At 39.6% G+C, this 22,243-nt stretch overlaps 2 protein-coding genes across 3 annotated transcripts in view; one reads left to right on the top strand and one right to left on the bottom strand.

The window, feature by feature from the left end:
- Window positions 1-16,067, bottom strand: part of LOC148981946 (uncharacterized) — a 33,671-nt gene extending 17,604 nt beyond the window's left edge. For both annotated transcript variants that reach the window (XM_089129308.1, XM_089129307.1), the window contains exons 1-3: window positions 15,945-16,067; window positions 6,851-7,012; window positions 6,604-6,754 (exon numbers count right to left, since the gene is read on the bottom strand). In XM_089129308.1, the coding sequence (XP_088985434.1) occupies window positions 6,604-6,625 (22 nt within the window). In that variant the 5' untranslated portion in view covers window positions 6,626-6,754; window positions 6,851-7,012; window positions 15,945-16,067. The remainder of the gene's footprint in view (window positions 1-6,603; window positions 6,755-6,850; window positions 7,013-15,944) is intronic.
- Window positions 16,068-16,168: 101 nt separating this feature from the next.
- On the top strand, window positions 16,169-17,823 carry junbb (JunB proto-oncogene, AP-1 transcription factor subunit b). The gene has a single exon (XM_039667278.2). It carries the CDS (start codon window positions 16,482-16,484, stop codon window positions 17,394-17,396), a length of 915 nt encoding a protein of 304 aa, XP_039523212.1. The 5' UTR covers window positions 16,169-16,481; the 3' UTR covers window positions 17,397-17,823.
- Window positions 17,824-22,243: the final 4,420 nt, after the last annotated feature.

Here is a 22,243-nt window from a genome sequence, read left to right on the forward strand (position 1 = left end):
TTCAGGAGTCAGACCGTAGGCTGAGTATCGACCGATCTCACTTCCACCGCCACCACAACATCCTGCCCAAAGTCCTGTACGCCAGGAAGCCGCGTCTGCGCTATTAGCGCATCAACGCCGACTGACTCATGTGTACTCAAAGTTTGTCTTTTCCAGGATTCCTGAGGGATGGGTGTTAAGATGAAAGTTAATTGCCTGTTAACTTCACACCACAGCTTGTTCCTTGTTTGATGTTTAGGTCATCTTTTTTGTGATTAGCAAGTCGTTTAAATCGCTCTAACAAGCTTTATTAAAAGTCATCAGCTCCTAATAACATCCCTCAGAGCAGAACAAACGTCGACATTTGACGTGGATCAAAACCTTTCATCAAAGTTTTACATGAATTTTGAACAATACTTGTTCGTGTCTTAGGACAACTTTGATGAACTTTTTTGATCCACTTCAAATGTTAAGTATATACTATATGGACAAGAGTATTTGGACACACCTCTTAAATTACTGAATTCAGGTGTTTAAATGAGACCCATTGCCACAGGTGAATGAAATCTAGCACCTACTCGTTCAGTCTGCATTTACAAATTTTAGTTTTGGCCGTTTGTTTACACGAAAACTGAGTTTTGGGAGCTTAAAAACGTGGACTTTTGAAAACAGAAATCTCTGAAGAAGATGGCGTCAAGCACATGCGTATTATGCTTGTAATTTCATCGCCATCTAATGGCCTGGAGCAGAATACAGCGTTTTAGTCATTTTTGTGGATCTATTTGAATAATGGGGATCGTTTTGACAGTGGTGTCGCCTGTACGCCATGGATGCATGTCTGTGGAAGTCTCCAACACTCTGCTTAGTCCACCGCTTAAGAGTTCAAAAGTACTACAGGCATTAATATCAGCACAAAGCCACAAAAATCACTCCCTGTTTGCCAGGCTGATGGGAGAGTCTGGGTTTGGCGGATACCTTTCCCTGCCCGACTGCATTGTGCAACTGAAGTTTGATAAAGGAGGGATAATGGCTTTGCCAGTTTCTGAGGGTTGGGCTAGTCTCCTTACTTCAAGTGAAGGGAAATCTTTAGCAAACCAGGATATTCTGGACAAGGCTATGCTTGCAGCTTTGTGGGAACCGTTTGGGAAGGTCATCATGAGCCTCAGCGCACAAGATCCATAAAGACATGGATGAGTTTGGTGTGGAAGAACTGGACTGGCCCTCACAGAGCCCTGTCCATCCATCCATCCATCCGCCGATCCATATATCAATCTATCCATACATGCATCCATACACCCATCTATCATCCATCCATCCGCCAATCCATCCATCTATCCATCCATCTGCCAAACCATATATCCATCCATTCATACATCTGCCAATCTATCATACATCCATCTCTCCATCAATCCATATATCCATCCATCCATTCACCCCTCAATATATCCACCCACCTATCCATCCTTCCTTCCTTCCATCCATCCATCTATCTATCAATCATCCATCCACCCACCCATTCATCCACCCATCCATATATCCAGCCATCCACCCATCTATCCATCCTTCCTTCCACATATCTATTCATCCATCCGCCCATCCATCCATTCATCCATACAACCGTCCACCCATCCAATCCATATATCCATCCATCCACCCATTCGACCCATATATACATCCACCCACCTACCCTTCTACCCATCTATCCATCCATCCGCCAATCCATCCATCCATCCATCCATCCACCAAACCATATATCCATCCATTCATACATCTGCCAATCATACATCCATCTCTCCATCAATCCATATATCCATCAATCCATCCATTCGCCCATCAATATATCCACCCACCTATCCATCCATCCTTCCTTCCATCCATCTATCAATCATCCATCCATCCTTTTTCCATCCACCCATCCATCCATCCTTCCTTCTATCCATCCATCCATCCACCCATCCATATATCCAGCCATCTGCCCATCTATCCATCCATCCTTCCTTCCACACATCTATTCATCCATCCGCCCATCCATCCATCCATCCATCCGCCCATCCATCCATCCGCCCATCCATCCATCAATCCATCCATCCATCCACCCATCCAATCCATATATCCATCCATCCACCCATTCGACCCATATATACATCCACCCACCCATCCATACATCCGTCCATCCATATATCCATCCTTCCATCCATCCATCTTTTCATCCATCCGCCCATCCATCCATTTGTCCACCCATCCATTATCCGTCCATCCATCCATCTATCATCCACCCATCCATCCCAAAACTTTGTCAAGTCAACATTAAAAAAGGTTTTCTAGTTAAAAATGAGTCATAATGCATTTCTTTGAACATCAATTCTGCTTTACATTAAAAATCGATTTGAATCAATTTGAATTCTGCATTATTCTTAAACATAACCACACCTTCTTATCAAGATTTCAAGTGCTTCGTTGTACTTCCCCAAAACCATCACTTAGTGTTTACCAGAGTTGAAGCGAGGTGACTTAGCATGCTTGATGAAGATGACTCGTCATCTCTGGCCAGATAACCCATTTAAACACTGAAAGGAGGCGATGGGTGGCGATGGCTGAATTTAACCGTTTGTTCTGTTCAGACCTGGCGCTGCTTCTCAGGGCGTTGCTGAAACATTCGTGTCCCGCAGTTCCTCAATGCCAAATACAACCCAACAGTCACACCTTCATCCAGGAGATCAGAGAGGGAGCGTCTACCACAGACTGAAATGAGTCTTCACTTCTAATATTAGTCACCTCTCATCCACGAGCTGCAGAACAACACAGCAAAGAGAGAGCAATTCAGACTTCCAATGTTGCATGTGTGCAAATGCTACGCTAAAACAACATCTAAGAGTGTTTAGATGCTCTGCCATTTTTACAGCATTGTCTTCGTTGACCAGCAAGTACAATTACGATGACAAATGCTTTGGGATTTTCGACAGCCCAACCAAGTTTTTTTTTAACCAAAAAAGTGACCTTATTATTCAATTACAAAAGCATTCCAGAGAGACTGTTGCATTGTGGGTGTCCATTACGCGCCAGCGGGCATCAGTGGGCGGCCGTGTTTGCAGGTCTCTGGATTAAGGGTGGGGTCAAATGGCAGATCAGAGCCAGCGCTTGGGAACTGGATGTCTGCCCGGACCCAGACTGATGTGGACGCCCATCTGGAGGAGAACATGTCCTCGTGATGCTCCTCGCTTTGGGGAAAAGAGGCTGTGAAATGAATAAATATAAATGCAAACGAGAGCCTGTGCGAAATTTGAGGCCACAGTATTAGCATGCATGTTTATTATACATGCACTTTTGTTCAAATGAAGGTATTGAACAATATGCATGCAAAAATAAATTAGAAAAAAGAATACAAAAATGTTAAAAATGCAAACTTTAAACTTTTAAAGTCTTAAAAAGGTCTCTAGTTGTGTCTATGTACGGCCTTCTGTCAACAAAAGCATAAAGTGTTTGTTTTTATAGTAAACTTGCATTTACGAATGTGAAATTTGGCAACAATTTAAGCAAACTAAATGAATAAAATAACTTTCTCCTCCTTGAATGCTCATTCAGTTGCTAGGATAGATGGTGCACAAGTGTAAAGATCAGTGTTATGAGGTTTTGACTCGAAAGTAGTTTTGAGAACAGACGCTCCCTCCGTCACTAATGAAACCAGCTTATTCACGCTACACAAATGACTATACAAACTGTGTGTGTGTTTGTGTTGTGATCTCACCCCAATATTCATCCATCACTTCTCTCTGCCACACTGAAATACATAGAAGTATCCAAGCATAAAAACCTGCGTGTGTGTCAGAACTACACTTTGCATATTAATACCTAAGAAAACGAACGAGATCATGTTGGACAGAGATTAAAAAGATCTGTGTGTGTGTGTGTGTGAGTCAATACTGTAAGTTCATCTGTGAGCTCTCCTTCCCCTGACGACCTTCTCACTGTCAAAGATGAATCCTCAAAGTCTGAGCGCAGGTCACAGTGATGTGTGATGCATCGATCCACTATTTCTGTTCTCCTGCCGTCTCAAAGAGCTGGCGCGCGTTCAGAGAGACACAGGAATCCGGTAAACCTGTATCTGAGACAAAAGGATCACGTGGAATTCTGGGATTGAACCGCGATTACGGGTCACCGCCGATGAGAAGTGTAAGGTGGGCGGTTTTGACACACGGGTGACTTAAAGAGATGAAACACACACATGAATCTGTCATTTATCATTTACTCCCCTCATGTTGTTCCAAACCGGTTGGACTTGCTGTCTTCTGTGGGACGTTAAAGCAGATGTTCAGCAGAATGCTCGGGTAAAAGTTAAAAGTTATTTAAAATAATATCAAAAATAATCCCTAAAGGCTTGTTCACACCGGGACGAATTTCGCGCGCGATAATCGCGGACGTTTAACGCCTCGTGACTAAACAAAGGGCGCCAATGTCAGTGTGCACACCGACGCGTAAAAGCATCATTGAAAAAAAAAAACGCCTCAGGTTCGTTTTTTTAGTTTGACGCGCCGCGTCAAAAACTATCCGACCAATGAGATTGGCGCTTCGTGTTTGGAGCTTCTGAAGTTACAGTAAAACACAACTTGGGGGCGCTCAAACACAAAACGGTCTTGCCGAGCACACATACGTAACAGCGAAGAAGATATACGCCAAGTAGCGTCTGGTAGCGTCGCCGTCTACACAGCCAGGAAGAAATAAGACGAGGAAAATGCGAGGCAAGATGAATGTAGAGCTGCTGTTCTCGTTGGTGCTAGAACATAAAGAACTATATGACTACAAACATCTTGATAAAAGAAAACTGATATGGAGTGGTATTGCAGAGCAAATTGGCGCCATCTAATGTCAGGGAATGAATTTGCATGTTCACTTGGCTCATAGTCAGCGAAAATCGCTTGGGTGTGAACACAAAAAACGCGTTGGAAAACGCCGGCGAATAACGCGCGCTGATATTCGTCCTGGTGTGTACGGGCCTTAAAAGTTATTTTAAATCATATTAAAAAATAGTCCCTAAAGGCTTGTTCACACTGGGACGAATTTCGTGCACGATAATCGCTGACGTTTAACGCATTGTGACTAAACAAAGGGCGCCAATATGAGTGTGCACAACGGCGCATACAACGCCACGCGTAAAAGCGTCATTTAAAAAAAAAACGCCTCAGGTTTGTTTTTTTACTTTGACGTGCCACGTCAAAAACTATCTGACCAATGAGATTGACGCTTTTGCTCACGTGTTTGGAGCTTCTGAAGTTACAGTAAAACACAACTAGGGGGCGCTCAAACACAAAACTGTCTTGTCGAGCACACATATGCAACGGCGAAGAAGATATACGCCAAGTAGTGTCGCCGTCTACACAGCCAGGAAGAAATAAGACGAGGAAGATGCGAGGCAAGATGAATGTAGAGCTGCTGTTCTCGCTGGTGTTAGAACATAAAGAACTATATGACAAACGCAACAGGGACTACAAACATCTTGATAAAAGAAAACTGATATGGAGTGGTATTGCAGAGCAAATTGGCGCCATCTAATGTCAGGGAATGAATTTTCATGTTCACTCGGCTCATCGTCAGTGAAAATCGCTTGGGTGTGAACACAAAAAAACGTTTTAAAAAAATGCTGGCGAATAACGCTCGCTGATGCTGATAATCGTCCCGGTGTGTACGGTGTGTATAGTTTTTATCGCGGCGCTTCAAACTAAAAAACGAACCCGATGGCGCTTTTACGTGTGGCGTTTTACGCGTCAGGGTGTGCACTCTCACATTGGCGCCCTTTGTTTAGTCACGAGGCGTTAAATGTCCACGATTATCGTGCGCAAAATTCGTCCCGGTCTGAACAGGCCTTAACACACAGGGTTTGAAAGACGTATGCGTCCTAGTTAGCATGCTAATTGGTATGTAATATGATAATCATTGTCTCTCAAATCATAGTAAGTCGAAAACTACCCTTAGTTTTATTCCAAACATGTTATTTGCATTGATTATGGCTCAAAATGGACGATTCTTTTAAATATTTGAATGTTCTCTTTCAGCTGTATAAAAACGGCATAACATTCCCAACGATTATGGAAAGAATAGTTTTCAAACAGGTTTCCCCAAAACACTCCCCCAGACCATATCTGGCTGCCATTGGTCAAGCAAACAGATAGCCCCGCCCCCAAACTCACTCCATTGTTCAAAAATTGTCACTCAAATGACCGATTCAAGCAACCAATGACTCGAAACTGATTAAACGGACACTACCTAAGTGTGTGTGTGTGTGTGTGTGTGTGTGTGTGTGTGTATGTGTAGCTCTGGGCAGAGGTGTTGCTCATGTAAACTGCTTCACGGAGAGCTTGTCTAAACATGCTGAAGAAATGTCAGTCTGGAAAACACACAGTCTTATAATAATGGTTCTTAATGTTCTTTAGGTTCGGCAGGACACTCTTCTCATCAAGAAGCATTTTTGGCTGTTCGGGGTCCTCAAGCTGCGATATAAAACTCTTATGTTTCATTACAGGTTCTTCAGGCCAGTTAGTGTGTTTCTGAGTGCTCAAAGCGTTTATACGTGAAAAACTAGATCTTCTAAACTAACGGTTTTAAAACGAATGTGTTTATAAGTGTGTTGACCTGCTCTCTGGAGCTTCATCATCGTCTCTCTCTCTCTCTCTTGTTATCAGGTCTTCATCATCGCTCATTATCTCGCCCTCTAGATGAACCATGACATCAGACTGTGCATGAAGGTCGTGACCTCTCATTCCCTTCTGACACATTGAGAAGCCTGAGAAGAAACACAGAAAGTTTGTCAAGTATACGAGTTAAATATCACACAACATGATAATGAAATGTTTTGCGTTTACGATTCTCGCACAATTACCCCAATTATTGACACGTGTGGCCCGTTTTGTTTAAGTTCGCTGGCAGTTTGTGATCCTGAACTTGTCTGATGCTTGTTGTTGTCCGTAAATCTCGTTCAGACACCTTCTGACGACACTTACGGGAATGAAGGGATGATGATTCCCGAGTCTGGAATGATCACCTGTCACAGAGATTGAGGAATGATCAATTATCCAGTACAGCCTTCAGGCACTCACACACTCAGACAGAGAGTAACCGCGATCCAAATGTCTGAATCGTTCCATATCCCCTATATAGTGAACTAAGTGCCATTCACCATGTAGAATATAGTAAATGAGTGAAGAGGTGACCGATTTCAGCCACAGATTCAGCGTCTAATGTAGGAGGCGGGGCTTCAGATTCTAGAGATCATTTGATTGGATAGAAAATCTGATGAGAAACTGTCATCAAAATCAATGATCCATATTGGCGGAAGTGAGTGACTGCAAGTTTTAAATGCATATATCTTCTAAATATGAATTTTGTCATTGTTTTGGAGCACACCATCTTATACAACAGTGAGGTAAACAAAACATATTCATACTAATAAAAAACTTTCGATTTTGATTTCATGGGGACTTTAATGAAGTCTTTCCTTTGCCAACATAGACAGCGAATCAGAATCCATCCTCCTGTAATAGAGCGCCGAAGTTATGACGTCACTTTGTAGGACAACTCGGAAGCTAGCGGCATGGGTTCCCTCGATCGAAAAGCAATGCATTTTCCCCCACAGACTTTTGGAAAATCGCAAAAAATAAGATCTGTGTTTAACAAAGAGTTGTGACCCTTACACGTTTTGGCTTTGTTTACCACAGACCTTATTTCAGGTGATTTAGCAAAAAACCCATTCAAAAAAGTGAGTTAGCATTTTAACACTCCCGGTTCCCTCGCTCTAAAGTCTATGGGATTTTTGAATGGGTTTTTGCTAAATCGCCTGAAGTAAGGTCTGTCTGTGGTGAAGCCTCTAAATATTTTCACGTTTTGATCTATGACATAGAACACACAGTTACAACCTGCTTGTGTTTTTTTAAACTTTATATAGGCTTCAAAATGTATAAATGTTGGATTAACTTGTAAATATTATCTTGATAGACAAAACGCGTAAGGGTCACAACTCTTTGTTGACCACAGATCTTATTTTTTGCGATTTACCAAAAGTCAAAGGGGAAAATGCACAGCTTTTCTATCGAGGGAACCCATGCGCTGCTAGCTTTTTTTTATTATTATTTATTTATTTTTTATTGTAAATTACAAAAATTAGTCAGATACATTCAAACACCAAACAGAAATAGAATGGTTAACAAATTTCTATGCGCCGCTAGCTTCCGAGACGAGTTGTCCTAAAAAGTGACGTCATCACGTCGGCACTCTTACGCCGCCTTCACACTGGCAGCTGAAATCAGCTCCGATGCGGCTGCGAAACGACCGGAAGTCATTCATTTCCTATGGAGATTCGCAGACCGCATGCGAATGGGTCCGAAACGGGTCCGACCGAGTGCGGTGCGAAGAAAATCGTGTCCGTTGGTCATCCGCATGCGTTCAAAAATTTGAACTCTTCCGAAAAGCTACGGACGGTTCCTATCCGACAATTCCAGCGGAAGTTGACCGTTGCTATGGTACTGATAAACAAACCCGAATGATAAACTTTTAATAAAATAAATATTGATTTTACAACGAAAAGTTGTGATGTCATTTTCATGACTTTCTAATGTTTATAAGGGCAGTTAATACAATTAAATTGAAGGTAGGCATTGAACTATTGACCACTATATCACATTTTTTAGCCGACCTGTCAACGTCCTGAGCAACTTTCCTCACGCAGCATAACCCTAATCAGAGAGATCATACAGAACTGACAGAATCAAACTTTAATCTCTCCGCCATTTTTGTTCTACCCGCGTCCGACGCTTTTCACTGTGTAGTACGACGTCCGTTGGGAACGTATTGCGTATTACGGAGCTGATTTCAACTGCCAGTGTGAAGGCGGCGTTAGCTTGAGCGTTTAAAGTGACAGAGAAGCACACGCTTTCAAACAGAATAATATAATTCACAAATATAGTTATCTTTATAGCTATTGTTCTTGTTGTGAACGGGCCTATATTAAAGAATAGCTAGTTCAACAGTTATGGCGATAATGGCACAGAGAAACGTTGGAATCATTAATGATAAAAACAGTGACAGCCAATCAGAATCTATCCTGCTGTAACAAGCTCGAGCGCGACAAAACTGCAGCGCACGCTTCAATAAACAAACAGAACGATATTGTTGCTAATATAGCTATCGTTATTGGCGTGAACGGTTTTGCATGGTTAGCTTTTCAGCATACTAACATCAAACCCTACGTACTGGGATTATGCGAGTCTACTCGCGTTTTTATGATGAGCACTATTTTTGAGTGGCACACAAAGTTGCTGCCAAACGTTATAGGGTTTAAAACGAGCAAGAAAGAAAACTAGCTGGTGATATGGACATTACTCATCATTATTATCAGCCTGTTAATTGCTCTGTTTTTGTGTGGTCAACGCTCAAAACAGGTCAGTGTATTTCTGTCCTCACAAACCCTCTTCTGTGCGTGGATCTCTCCGTCTGCGTGCTTGGCCGCGGGCCTGTGTGTGTGTGTGTGTGTGTGTGTGTGTGTTTCTGCTGATGCTAGTTCAGTATCTTCATCTCTCTCCAGCGAGCATCTTGTTTTTCTGCTGACACACACACACACTGAGACCTGCGATTGTCTGCGCTCGCTGACCCCTGATTGGCCCTGACACCAGAGGTGAGCGTGAGTCACCGTCATCATCACGTGACCAACGAGACACACACACACACACACACATAACACAGTGGCTGTTTAAAGGTCAAGTCACTGGCACTTTGAGGAATATGACATTTATCACTGAAACTAAATATTTTAGAGTGGAAAGTACAACAAAAGTACAACGAATCATTAAAAGTTTGGTATGATTACATTTTTGTTTCTGAAAGAAATCAATACTTTTTTTCAGGATAGGCCACTTGAAATTGATCAAAAAAGATTTATAATGTTACAAAATATTTCTGTTTCAAATAAAATATTCATCTAGAATCCTGATACATAAGATACATTTTTCTTTGTTGTTAAACTTAAAATTTAAAGGGTTAGTTCACCCAAAAATGAAAATTAAGTCATTAATTACTCACCCCCATGCTGTACCAACCCCGTAAGACCTTTGTTCATCTTCGGAACACAAATGAAGATATTTTTGATTAAATTTGAGAGCTGTATAACTACCACATTGGCTCCTAAGGGACTGGCTCTTGACGGCCCAGAAAGTCAATGAAGAAAATGTTTAAATATCCCAAGTGACTACCGTGGCTCAACTATATGTTTATCAAGCAACGAGAATACTTTTTGTGCAAAAAAACAAACAAAAATAACGAGTTTATTCGACTATTTCTTTTCTTCCTTGTAGGCCAGAACGAGACTTCCTTATAGATTTCCACGACGCATGCGCGAGATTTGCGATCTGCTTACACCAGCTTACACTACTTCAGATCGCAAATCTCGCGCATGCGTCGTGGAAATCTATAAGGAAGTCTCGTTCTGGCCTACAAGGAAGAAAAGAAATAGTCGAATAAACTCGTTATTTTTGTTTGTTTTTTCGCACAAAAAGTATTCTCGTCGCTTGATAAACATATAGTTGAGCCACGGTAGTCACTTGGGATATTTAAACATTTTCTTCATTGACTTTCTGGGCCGTCAAGAGCCAGTCCCTTAGGAGCCAATGTGGTAGTTATACAGCTCTCAAATTGAATCAAAAATATCTTCATTTGTGTTCCGAAGACGAACGAAGGTCTTACGGGGTTGGTACAGCATGGGGGTGAGTAATTAATGACTTAATTTTCATTTTTGGGTGAACTAACCCTTTAATTGGTTATTATTTGACTGACATTGTTTTGTTGAGTCACTTTTACCCAAAGATAAAAGAAACAATGCGACAAATTCAATCCACATAAAGGAAAAGTATATTTTTTCATAGATTTTTTTATTATCATGAAATTATTTTCATATCAATAAAGCATATTTAAGATATTTATTTTTCATTAAACTCTGCATACTTTTGTTAATTTAGAACAAACAAATGCTTTAATGCACATTATGGTGAAGAGAATTAAAGGGCTGAAAACACGTTTAAAATATAATAATAACTAGATAGAAAAAGGTTGATGATAAACTTTGATCATGGTTTGACGAAACCTAGTCAGGTCAGATCAGACTACTTCAGACCGCATTGGTTTTAAGTATTGTTAACCCAGATAGCAAACTGACATTGAATCAACGTGGAAACATGACATCGAAACAACGTTGATCTGACATTGTTTTGCTCATCGAATTAACGTTGAACCAACGTCAGACGCGTCATTCTTTCAAAACTAACGGAAAATCAACTTGAAATCAACGCGTTGTTTCAACGTTATGAAAGCAACCAATTTTCGATTTTCATTTAGCTTTGAAGAATGCCGCGTCTGACGTTGGTTCAACGTTAATTCGATGAGCAAAATCAACGTTGTTTCAATGTCAGTTTGCTGTCTGGGAACATGTTTCCAACATTTTGCTAGCATGTTTTAGCATGCTGCTAACATGTTTCTAGTATGTTTTAGGACATCGCTAGCATGTTTTAGCATGCTGCTAACATGTTTCTAGTATGTTTTAGCACATCGCTAGCATGTTTTAGCATGCTGCTAACATGTTTCTAGTATGTTTTAGCACATCGCTAGCATGTTTTAGCATGCTGCTAACTTGTTTCTAGTATGTTTTAGCACATCGCTAGCATGTTTTAGCATGCTGAACATGTTTCTAGTATGTTTATCCCAGTTCTAGCATGTTGTAACATGCTGCTAACATGTTTCTAGCATGTTTTGATACATAGATAAATATGAGATCACTCAACAGTCTTTACTTAGACATATTTTTATGTATGGGCCTATTTAGGCTATATATAGGTTATATAACAAAGGGTTCTTTGTTAGTTTTACATAAAATTACAAGAAGTTGAATTTGCATAAAAAGCATGATCCAAAAATCCAACGCGTTATTTAAACGAGTGTATCATTTAGTGAAAGTGGTTGTTCAATTATTTAGAAAAATTAGATCTATTTCATTGTATTTTGAGCAGCATTTTCACTACCTGACAACAAACACACAAACACAAAGCCACACACACACACACACACACACAGTCTCTCTCTCTTACCGTAAATGTGATCAAGCCTCAGGCAGATCTCGCTCACACGGAAGATCAGCTTACTGGCACGTATCCATGTGAACCCAAACACACACGCACGCACGCACGCACACACAAGTGATAGCGATGATGATTATTGTGGAATATAATCAACAGTTACAGGTATAGGATAGGGAAAATGTGTTTTTGTATAAAAACGTTGTGTTTTGACACCTCCTGTTCTTCATCTGAATAAAACAAACCCAGCCAGAGAACCGCATGTACCAGCCACCCCAGGTAAACAACAACATCAACACACTGACCTTGGCCTCATAACACACACACACACACACACACACACACTCTTAGCTTCATGTGTCTGTGTGGGATTTTTCTTGTTATTTCTGCCACTGCTGTGCCAGTGTCCTCTCCTCATGGCACAGTGCCACACACACACACAAACACACACACACACACGGTTAGGTTAGGAACCTTTGATTCAATCTTTCATTTGAAAGCAACATTTCTAGCATCTGTAAAACTATATCTAAATAACGTCATATTCACATCTCATTTACAAATGCGTTACAGTTAGTTAATGAGTTCATGACATCAAGGCTAGATTATTGTAATGATCTACTGGGAGGTTCAGCTTCTTACCAGAACCAGGAAGTATGACCATATTAGCCCGGTTCTGTCAACCCTGCATTGGCTGCCTATTAAACATCGTATAAATTTTAAAATATTGCTGATTACTTATAAAGCACTGAATGGTTTAGCTCCGCAGTACTTGAGCGAGCTCTTAACGCATTATAGTCCTTCACGTCGATTGCGATCTCAAAACTCCGGCCAGTTGATAATACCTAGAATATCAAAATCGACTACAGGCAGGAGATCATTTTCCTATTTAGGACCAAATCTCTGGAACAATCTTCCTAAAATTGTCCGGGAAGCAGACACAGTCTGTCAGTTCAAATCTAGACTAAAAACACATCTCTTTGGCCTAGCATACACATAGGACAGTATACATATTATTCAGATCTGTAAAATTAGGTCAGCTGGAACTGGGGACGCTTCCTACAACACCCGATGCACTCGTTACATCTTAAGAAGAATGGCATCTACGCTAATGTCAGTCTTTCAATTTATTCGGAGGTTTACTGAAGTCTGCCGGATCCGGGCCGTATCCAAATCAGATTGTGGACCTGCGCCTGGACATGACCACAACGCATCCGTGAAGTGCCGGTCTCCAACCCGTTGGAACTGGATAATATTCTGAATGTTCTGATCCAATCTAACTTCTGACCTGTATTGTTGCCTGAGGCACTCTCTCTCTCTCTCTCTCCCACACACACTCTCTCTCTGCCCACTCAGTGTTACTGTAAACATCAAACCTCCCCCACAAAACTATTGTAATTCACCTCAATGTCACAATAGACTGACAAAGTCACACAACTTATCCAGAAACACACTAAAATAGAGACGGCAGCACTGAAAGCAGAAACCAGTTACTGGACACAGAACAGCTCTGGATGAACACAAGCATCTTTGACAGAGCGATTTTGAGACTTTATGTGGTCCAACTTTACCATACTGAGCAAAAATACATAGTAATATAAAACAAATATTACATATTAAAACAGTATTTTTTTTATAAACATTATAAAATAAATACTAAACAATTTTTTTATAAAATGTATATATATATATATATATATATATAAATAAATAATTCTAATATTTTTAGTTTTATATTTAATAAAAACATGTATTATATGTATTATTATATACAAATTATTACATATTAAAATATTAATTTTAATTAATAAATGTTAATAATATATGCTTTTATAAAATATATAATACAATTTATTTTATATTTATATATAAATAGCATTTTATAAAATACTATTTAAGTGTGGTAAACATATTAACATTTATACATAGTAAACATTTATTTTTATTAATAACAATTATTTTATATCAAATATATAATACATTGAACAAAAACTTCATCTACTATGTTAATAATAAATATTTCATTTATATTAATACATATTATTAATATATAAATATATTTGTATAAAATTTTATTTGGTAAATATATTAATTATATATTCTATTATTATAATAATAATAAATGTTTATTATTTAAATGGATGTATATAAATGATATTTTATATTTAACAAAATCTTTCTAAATCTAAATATTTTATTCGTATTATTTTTTATACACACTATTATGTTTAATAATATATAAAAACACTTCATAAACTGTTATATTTAATATAAAATACATAAAAATATTTCATTCATATTAATACATATTATTAATATAAAATGTATACATACATTTTTATAAAATGTTATTTTATATTTAGTAAATACATGAATAATATGTTATATTATAATAATAAATGTTTATTTAAATTAATATGTTATAAATAAAATTTTCTTAAAATGTATAAATGTTTTATAAAAATGATATTTTACATTTAACAAAATCTTTCTAAATCTAAATATTTTATTTGTATTATTATTTATTTATTATTTACACACTATTAACACATGTTTAATAATATATAAAGACACTTTATAAACTGTTATATTTAATATAAAATTTTAAAATGATACTAAAGTGCAGTACTCTGAAGTCAGCAAATGCTCAGCTCTCTATGGATCGCAGTTCCTCCAGTAGAGCAGCTCAGCCTGATAATACAGACACACACACACACACACACTGGCTCTGAGGAGAACAGATGGGATAGGTTTCATTAACTCTCGGGATACAGGTGGGTGGAAATGAAACCTGACATACAGCGCAGGTGCAGAGCGGGACAACATCACCCGTCCCGTCTCTGAACCACCTGAGAAGAGCAAAATGATCAAATATCACCCTGATTCACCTCTCGCTTGCTCTTTAATGCAACTTTCTCACATCAAACAAACTCCATGCTACTTAAAAGGAGTCCATTTCTGCCAGTGAAAATATGATATTCCCTCAAAGCGGCTTCAGGCCTACTTAAGAATTAGGCATTAATGGCTTATGATAAAAGACTGTAAATGTATTAATTATAAAGTATGATTACACAGAGCCACAGTGTTAAATAAAGCCTTTAATTTCAGTGCAAACCTGTATTATAAGCCTAAATATTCAAACGATGAATATAGTGACCTGGTTTAGAAAGTGTTTTTTTAATCAGATCGGTTTTTAAACTAATAACTTACAAGTATCATATAATTAAACTGAGAATGCGGTAAGTGTATGGCACTTTTGCTGGTTTGTTCAACTGTTTGTTTAGCAGGTGTTTCTGATGAGCGTCGAGAACGTGCCTCTGCTCAGCAGTCCAGATAAAGTGGGCGGGGCCTCTCACACCCTCCGGAAAGGAACCGCGTCACCATGCCCATATTTGGACTGTAAACTTCCTACAGGAAGCGAGTGTCTGAGGATCCACGAGAGTTTGCCATCCGTCTTTTTCACTAACTTGCAGATTCAGCGAGTTTAAAATTACACTTCTTCAAATTGTCTGGCGTAATCTATACCGTTCTTTTAGATAAAAATGCAACTTGAAAAACATAAGGAACACGAATAAAGATATTTTAAAGCTTTGTGCAATAATAGCCAAAACAAAATGTTTTGATACATTCTAATATCATTTTTATTTGTTTCCACTGTTTCCGCTAAAGTAAAACATGCCCTACACAAACTATAGGGTGAATTTAGGTACACAGGGACACTTTTTGCCATCGTGATGACTGGAAAAATGTCCCAATATAACTTAGCTGCATAACACGTACGCGCATCACAATCATATAAAAAACCCTAATATATAAAAATATAAGGTGGTAGCCTTTATCCTTACTGTATAAAGTCCATACCTGAAATCCAATGCTATTCCTAAATCGTTTACTCAGTAATTTCAAATCCTGAGGCTAAAATCGCCCCGTTCCCTCTTTACTGCGCGATTCGCCCTCAGGCTTGTTTACTGTCCCAGCAGTTCCCGACAATGACGTGATGATGCGCGTGACGTCGCCAGTTGGGGGCGTGGCCAGCTGTCAGTGCCGAGTTGCTTATAAATACGAATCGGGATTCCGATCCACACGAACGAACGAACGCATCCGAGCAAATCAAACGGACATCTCTCCCAAAAAACAGCGTTCTCTTTCAATAGACAGCCTCTTAGACTCGTTCAAGAGCGCGTTATTGCTGCTGTCTCGCTACTCATCACATCTTTGGGACTTCTTGTGTTTAATTCATTCGAGAGGAGCGTCGATCCGGGACGGAACGCTGTTTCATTGACTGTCATCCTTATTCGCTCTGCTTTTTTTTGGACGTTTTTCTCTTTACACTTGAAGGTGTAAATTAGACATTGAACTGTCAAGCAGAATAGCTTTCTCCAAGAACATCTCTAGGCTATGAGTACACAAATGGAGCAGCCGTTCTACCACGACGACTCGTTTCTGTTGGGTTACGCGCACAACGACGCGGCACTACATGACTACAAACTCCAGAAACAGAGCATGAACTTGAATTTGAATGAGCAATATCGGAGCCTCAAATCGGAGCTTTATCAGAGCGCGAACGGCGATGTCGGGTCGCTCAAACTCGCGTCTCCGGAGCTGGAGAGGCTCATCATCCAGAACTCTAACGGGGTTCTGACGACGCCCACACCGGGCCAGTACCTCTACGGTCGGGGGATCACCGACGAGCAGGAGGGCTTCGCGGAGGGCTTCGTCAAGGCTTTGGATGAGCTTCACCAGATGCACCACATGCCCCCGCCCAACGTGTCGATTGGAGCTGGCGGCGTCACGACGTGCGCGACAACAGCGTCCGTTTTCGGCTCCTCCCTGCAAAACGAGCCTCCCATTTACACGACGCTCAACGCGTACTGCCCCGCACCAAACCACCCGTCCACCACCATCAACTACCTGCCTCCTCATATTCAACACCCGGAAAACACGCACGCGTTCCAGCACTCCGCGCCGCGCTTCGCGCCTTTGAAAGAAGAACCGCAGACCGTTCCCGACATGCACAGCAGCGACGGCTCGTCACCACCAATGTCTCCAATCGACATGGAGAACCAGGAGCGCATTAAAGCGGAACGCAAACGGCTTCGCAACCGACTTGCGGCCACGAAATGCCGAAGGCGCAAACTGGAGCGCATCTCGCGGCTGGAGGACAAAGTCAAGTGTTTGAAGTCTGACAACGCTGGCCTGTCCAACACAGCCTCCGTTCTGCGGGAACAGGTGGCGCAACTTAAACAAAAGGTCCTGAGGCACGTGAGCAGCGGCTGTCAGCTCATGCTGACCAGTAAGATGGAGGCGTTTTAAACGCGGTTGGACTCTGATAAACAAACATAACACTGGAAATTGTTTATGTTCCACGGTGAGAACGCGTGCACGCGCTCTCAGATGAGGTACTTTGGACACGTCCTGGGTTCAGATACACGATTAAAGCGAACCATCCGTCCAGAAGGGGACGGAACGGACTCTGAGGCTCCGAGACGAAGTGGAAAAGGCCAGTCGACGCTTCCGTATCAAAACTGTGTTTTTGTCATGATCCAAAGTGTATTTGATCATGTAAACGCATCTGATATTGTCGTGTGCAGTAACACAACCGATCCTGAACTCATAAATTATTGTTAGGCTACTGTTCAGGTTGATCCTGACACTATGTTACCAATGTCATATGTTTACAATGTCTTTTTTTCTGTTTTATGTGTGCGCTGTTTATTTAAGTAAAGATTTTGAAATATAACTTTCCATGTGTATGGCTTTTCATTTGTGTTGTGTTTTCGAGCTGTTTTGTAGCCTAATTCTTATGCTGACCGTTCCTCGAAGTCCACATGACGTCGTTCACACACAAAACACGGCCATTTTGATTATAGCTTTAATGTTTATTTAACTCTTTGTAAAGTAATCAGCTGTTTTCTGGGGGTTGTGTGTGTATTGATTAATACTTGAGTGTGCGCGTTCACAAAAGGGGGCACTAGGCCTTTCCTGCTGACGTCAGCAGCACTTCCATATATGGTAGTTTTTTTGGTCCTCGTACGTCACACTCCACCCACAAGCCCAAGTGGAGAAGTTCACCGATCCAGGATCAGAGATAGGGGGTTTCCGAAGTTGGACAAGACCACTGTGTGTGCGTGTGTGTGTGTGTGTTTCCATGGAGTTTAGTGGGTTGAGAGCTAACAAGGAAACAATGATGTAGGCTTTAATATGCGGAACTTACAGTCTAATGAAGAATATATTCAAAAAAAAAAACTTTTGAGAGAATAGAAACAAACATTTTAGAATTGTAAAATAATAATAGTAGCTTAATTATTATTTAGTCTATTTATTATAATACTTAAATGTTAACATTTGACTTATTTAGGGTTAGGGTTTTAACCCTATAGGTTTTACGTAGGCCTATTTAATAAAGCCTATATAAGGCTATATAAAAGTAAAAAAAATATATACTTTGTATCTAGGTCAACAATGTTTTGAGCATAGAAACGAATTGAATAAAGACATTTTTGAAGAAAAATAAATTAAAAAAATATTTTTTTTTATTTAAAAAAGACGTTTTATACAAAGTTTGGATAGACCTAAGAATTGATTGGTGAATGAAAAAAAAAGTATTTTTATGTCAATTAATTTTATTCACATATTATAGTTCATACAATATTCTGTGGTCATTGACTCATTTATTAAGAAAATTACAAGACATGAATAGGCAAAATGTAAACAATCAATTCTTTGATATAAAGGCTATTTTTTTTTTATCCAAAGATGATTCTCCACAATTTCATGAAAGATAAGGAAGGAGAAGGACTTTATACAGAAACTTTATACAGAGATATCAGGGGTCAAAATATGGTCAGGGAAGAAAACACACCTTCAGCATTAGATATGAGTTTATTTTAGAAGCTGAATGATGTTATAGATGAAGAGATTAGAGTCGCATTAATAGAAATGTATCTGTTGTTATTATTAGGCCCAATTCATTGTACGATACTGTAAGAAAACGAGTTTACTGTTCCAAAACTAAACTGGTTTGGTTTCACATGAGAACAACCTAATCCAGCTAGACTGGTTTATCTTTTTTTTCAGTCAAATTGTAACAATTATATTAGCCGAATCATCTGCTCTTAATGTATCATATTACTTAGTGGTTTGGATGTGTTCTGGAGATGAATATATCATTTGGGAAGTGACTGCGCACTCTGGAATGACTGAACCGGAGGCGCGCGCGGCAGGGGCGCGCATGAGAGAAGCGGGTCTGGCACTGCCAATGGAATGAATGAAGAACATTAGCATGGAAATATGTGACCCTGAGCTGATCTTTCTGAATTAATTACCTCAATAACGGATTTATTAATTAAATATTGAAACAATGATTCCACTAAAATAATAGTTAGCCTAGTTTTATAACCATGAAAATGCCATGCTAGCTACACACAAATATAGTTCAAATAACAAAGCTAGTCTCTGAAACGCGCATGTGACGTTTGTTTTTTGAGCCACTCCATCGGAAAACGGGAGCGGGGTTTTTTTTTTCTTTTTAGTGCACGGTGAGAAAAGCCCACTCGGGTCCACCCGCCAGTGACGTCAGTGACCCACCTGCGTGTTTTTCTGCTCGCTCTCGAGGTGGAAATCAGGGGAAGCCACATCAAAACGCTGAAAGTACGCGCGCGCACACGCACGCGAGCTCAGGTTGTTTTGGAGATTTTAAAGGTGCACACCGTCGTGTGTTTCATTTCATCTGAAACTCAATAATATCAACATCTCTTTTAGTTCCATGAGTGTTTCTTCGATCTCACCCACTAACTCTCTTTTTTCAATGGACTTGTTCCATTTTGATGTTTGTTGACTTTTCTATGTTAAGGTTCAAGGCCCCCTGAAACCAAAATGTATTTTTTTTTATTATTAGATTTTAGTATGAATATGTTAGTCGTAAGGTTATGAATAAAGCTGGTGTGTTCCAAAACAATGACAAAATTTCGTATTTAGGAGATATAAGCATTCAAAAATGTTAAAATGGATCACAGATTTTAATGATATCATATTCACAACAGACTTCAGTCTCATCACATCTTCTGTCCAATCAAATGTTCTCTGGAATCTAAAGTTCAAGTTTTTAATGTTGTTTATATGTGGTGTTTTTAATATGCTTCAAGACAAACCATGTGTAAATTCATAAGTCGACAGCATTGCTGAGTATTTCTTCTTTAAAACTGCAGTGAACCAAAGACAGACTCAAAAATCGCTGGTGTTTCTGACGTCACAAACAAATTTGCATATTCATAGAACCGCAATGAGGCAAGAGTTTTGATTTATTTTCAAGACACGAAGAACTTATTTTCAAGGAAAAACGTTTAAATATGTCATTTTGGTGATCAAAGATGAGTTTTAAGGGACAAACTTATTGGCTACAGGGGGACTTTAAAATAACCGTGTCATCTTGACCTGTGGTGGTTTATCGTATTTAGCGAGAGAGAGAAGCAACTCACAAGAAATGGAAAGAGTGTGAATGAAGAGCTCTTGCCTCTAGCTAAAAATATTAGAGGTTGTAGCGGCGAAAGATCATTAGCCTACCATAAATGTCCCTGAGCAATGGTGTTAAACTCTCCATTGTTTCGACACACTGCTAATTTGAACTAGAAACGGTAAAATGACGCTGCAGTTGTCAATATTTCTCAGTCCGCCGTTGATTGTTTCTCTCTCGTTTCGCTTTTCCCCAGTTTAATTGGCACAAGAATGGCTCCCAGGCCTGTATAAATCCAGCGCTCATGAATGAGTCAAAGCTCATTCAGCAAAGTTTCTCACCAGAACCTGCGCGTGTTATTTTTATCCCGCCTTCGTGATTAGCCTGAAGAGCTTTCTGGAGAATTTCTTCTTCATACTTCCCCTCTATTCTACATGAAGAGGCTTTCTAACGCCTGACAGACTGTAGGCTACAGAGGGAGAAACATCAGTGACTGATGATGACGACAAAATGTGGGCCCATCTCCTCCATCACACGCTGATTTGCACATTTCATCTCTTCTCTCCCACTCACACACAAATCTCTCCTTCCATCTCATGAATATTCCTTCTTGTCCTTTCCAAGATTGATAGATGATCGCTGAGGCTCAGATTGAGTGACACTTTCCGTCAAACACCCACCGACACTGACACAACACGACTGTTGCATAATCAGGCTCAAGTATCATTGGTTTGCTGCTTTTTAACATTTTTTTAACCTTTTGCTGCTGCTTTTTAACTCAAAGATCTAAGACTATTTCTGTAAGGCCTATTTCTCTCAAATACTGTTCACAAATCAGTCTAAATCTGTGTAAGTGAGCACTTCTCCTTTGCCGAGATAATCCATTGACCTCACAGGTGTGGCATATCAAGATGATTAGGCATTATGATAATTGCAGAGGTGTGCCTCTACGACGTAGTAACGTATTTTTGCTGCAATCTGCCATGTCAATAAAATAAATAAATAAAAGTGCCTAATTGGACACAACATGCTATTTAAAAAATAATAATGTAAAACCCAAGTAGAGGCAACAAGATATGAGACATAGAGGACTAAAAAAACTAGATTAGCTTATTAAATCATTTAAAATGTATATTTAATAATAGTAATATTATATAAAGGGTTCTATTTAGCACCATATATGGTTCTGCTATTGTTACAAGCCCAAGAACCACAATTTGGTACTAATCAGAACCATTTTTCTTAAGAGAGTACATGTATGTAGGCGTAGGCCTATTCAAAATTTTAATAAATACTAGCTACTGGTGTAAGAGTATTATACTAAAATAACACTGCCTGACATATATAGCTACTATTTTTGGCTTAACCAGATGCTTTTCTTGTGATCCGTGGGAGTTTTTGTGGTTAGATAAGTTGGGTCACGCAAGGCGCTAAAGGTCATGAATTCAGGAATCAAACAGCACGGTCAATGAATGTGTTTCAGTTTCTACTTAAAATGTGTCCATGGCGCCATCTAGTGCTGCGAGTGCCATGAAGGCACTTCAAAATGATTTTGAAGAAAATACTGTAGTAGGCTATGCTAAATTGGGGGAGTGATGACTAGCTAATGAATAATAAGCAGCGCCATGACAGGTATAAGCGAGGGATAAACTTACCGTGTTTACAATGACTGACATCCCGCTGTATAAGTTTCGACTTCACTTATAAA

This window comes from Pimephales promelas, chromosome 3, assembly GCF_988280905.1.
Source record: "Pimephales promelas chromosome 3, fPimPro1.hap1.1, whole genome shotgun sequence".
In the NCBI taxonomy this organism is placed as follows: domain Eukaryota; kingdom Metazoa; phylum Chordata; class Actinopteri; order Cypriniformes; family Leuciscidae; genus Pimephales; species Pimephales promelas.

Coding starts and splice junctions, on each gene's coding strand:
- junbb (XM_039667278.2), top strand. CDS start 16,482: ATGAGTACACAAATGGAGCAGCCGTTCTACCACGACGACTCGTTTCTG.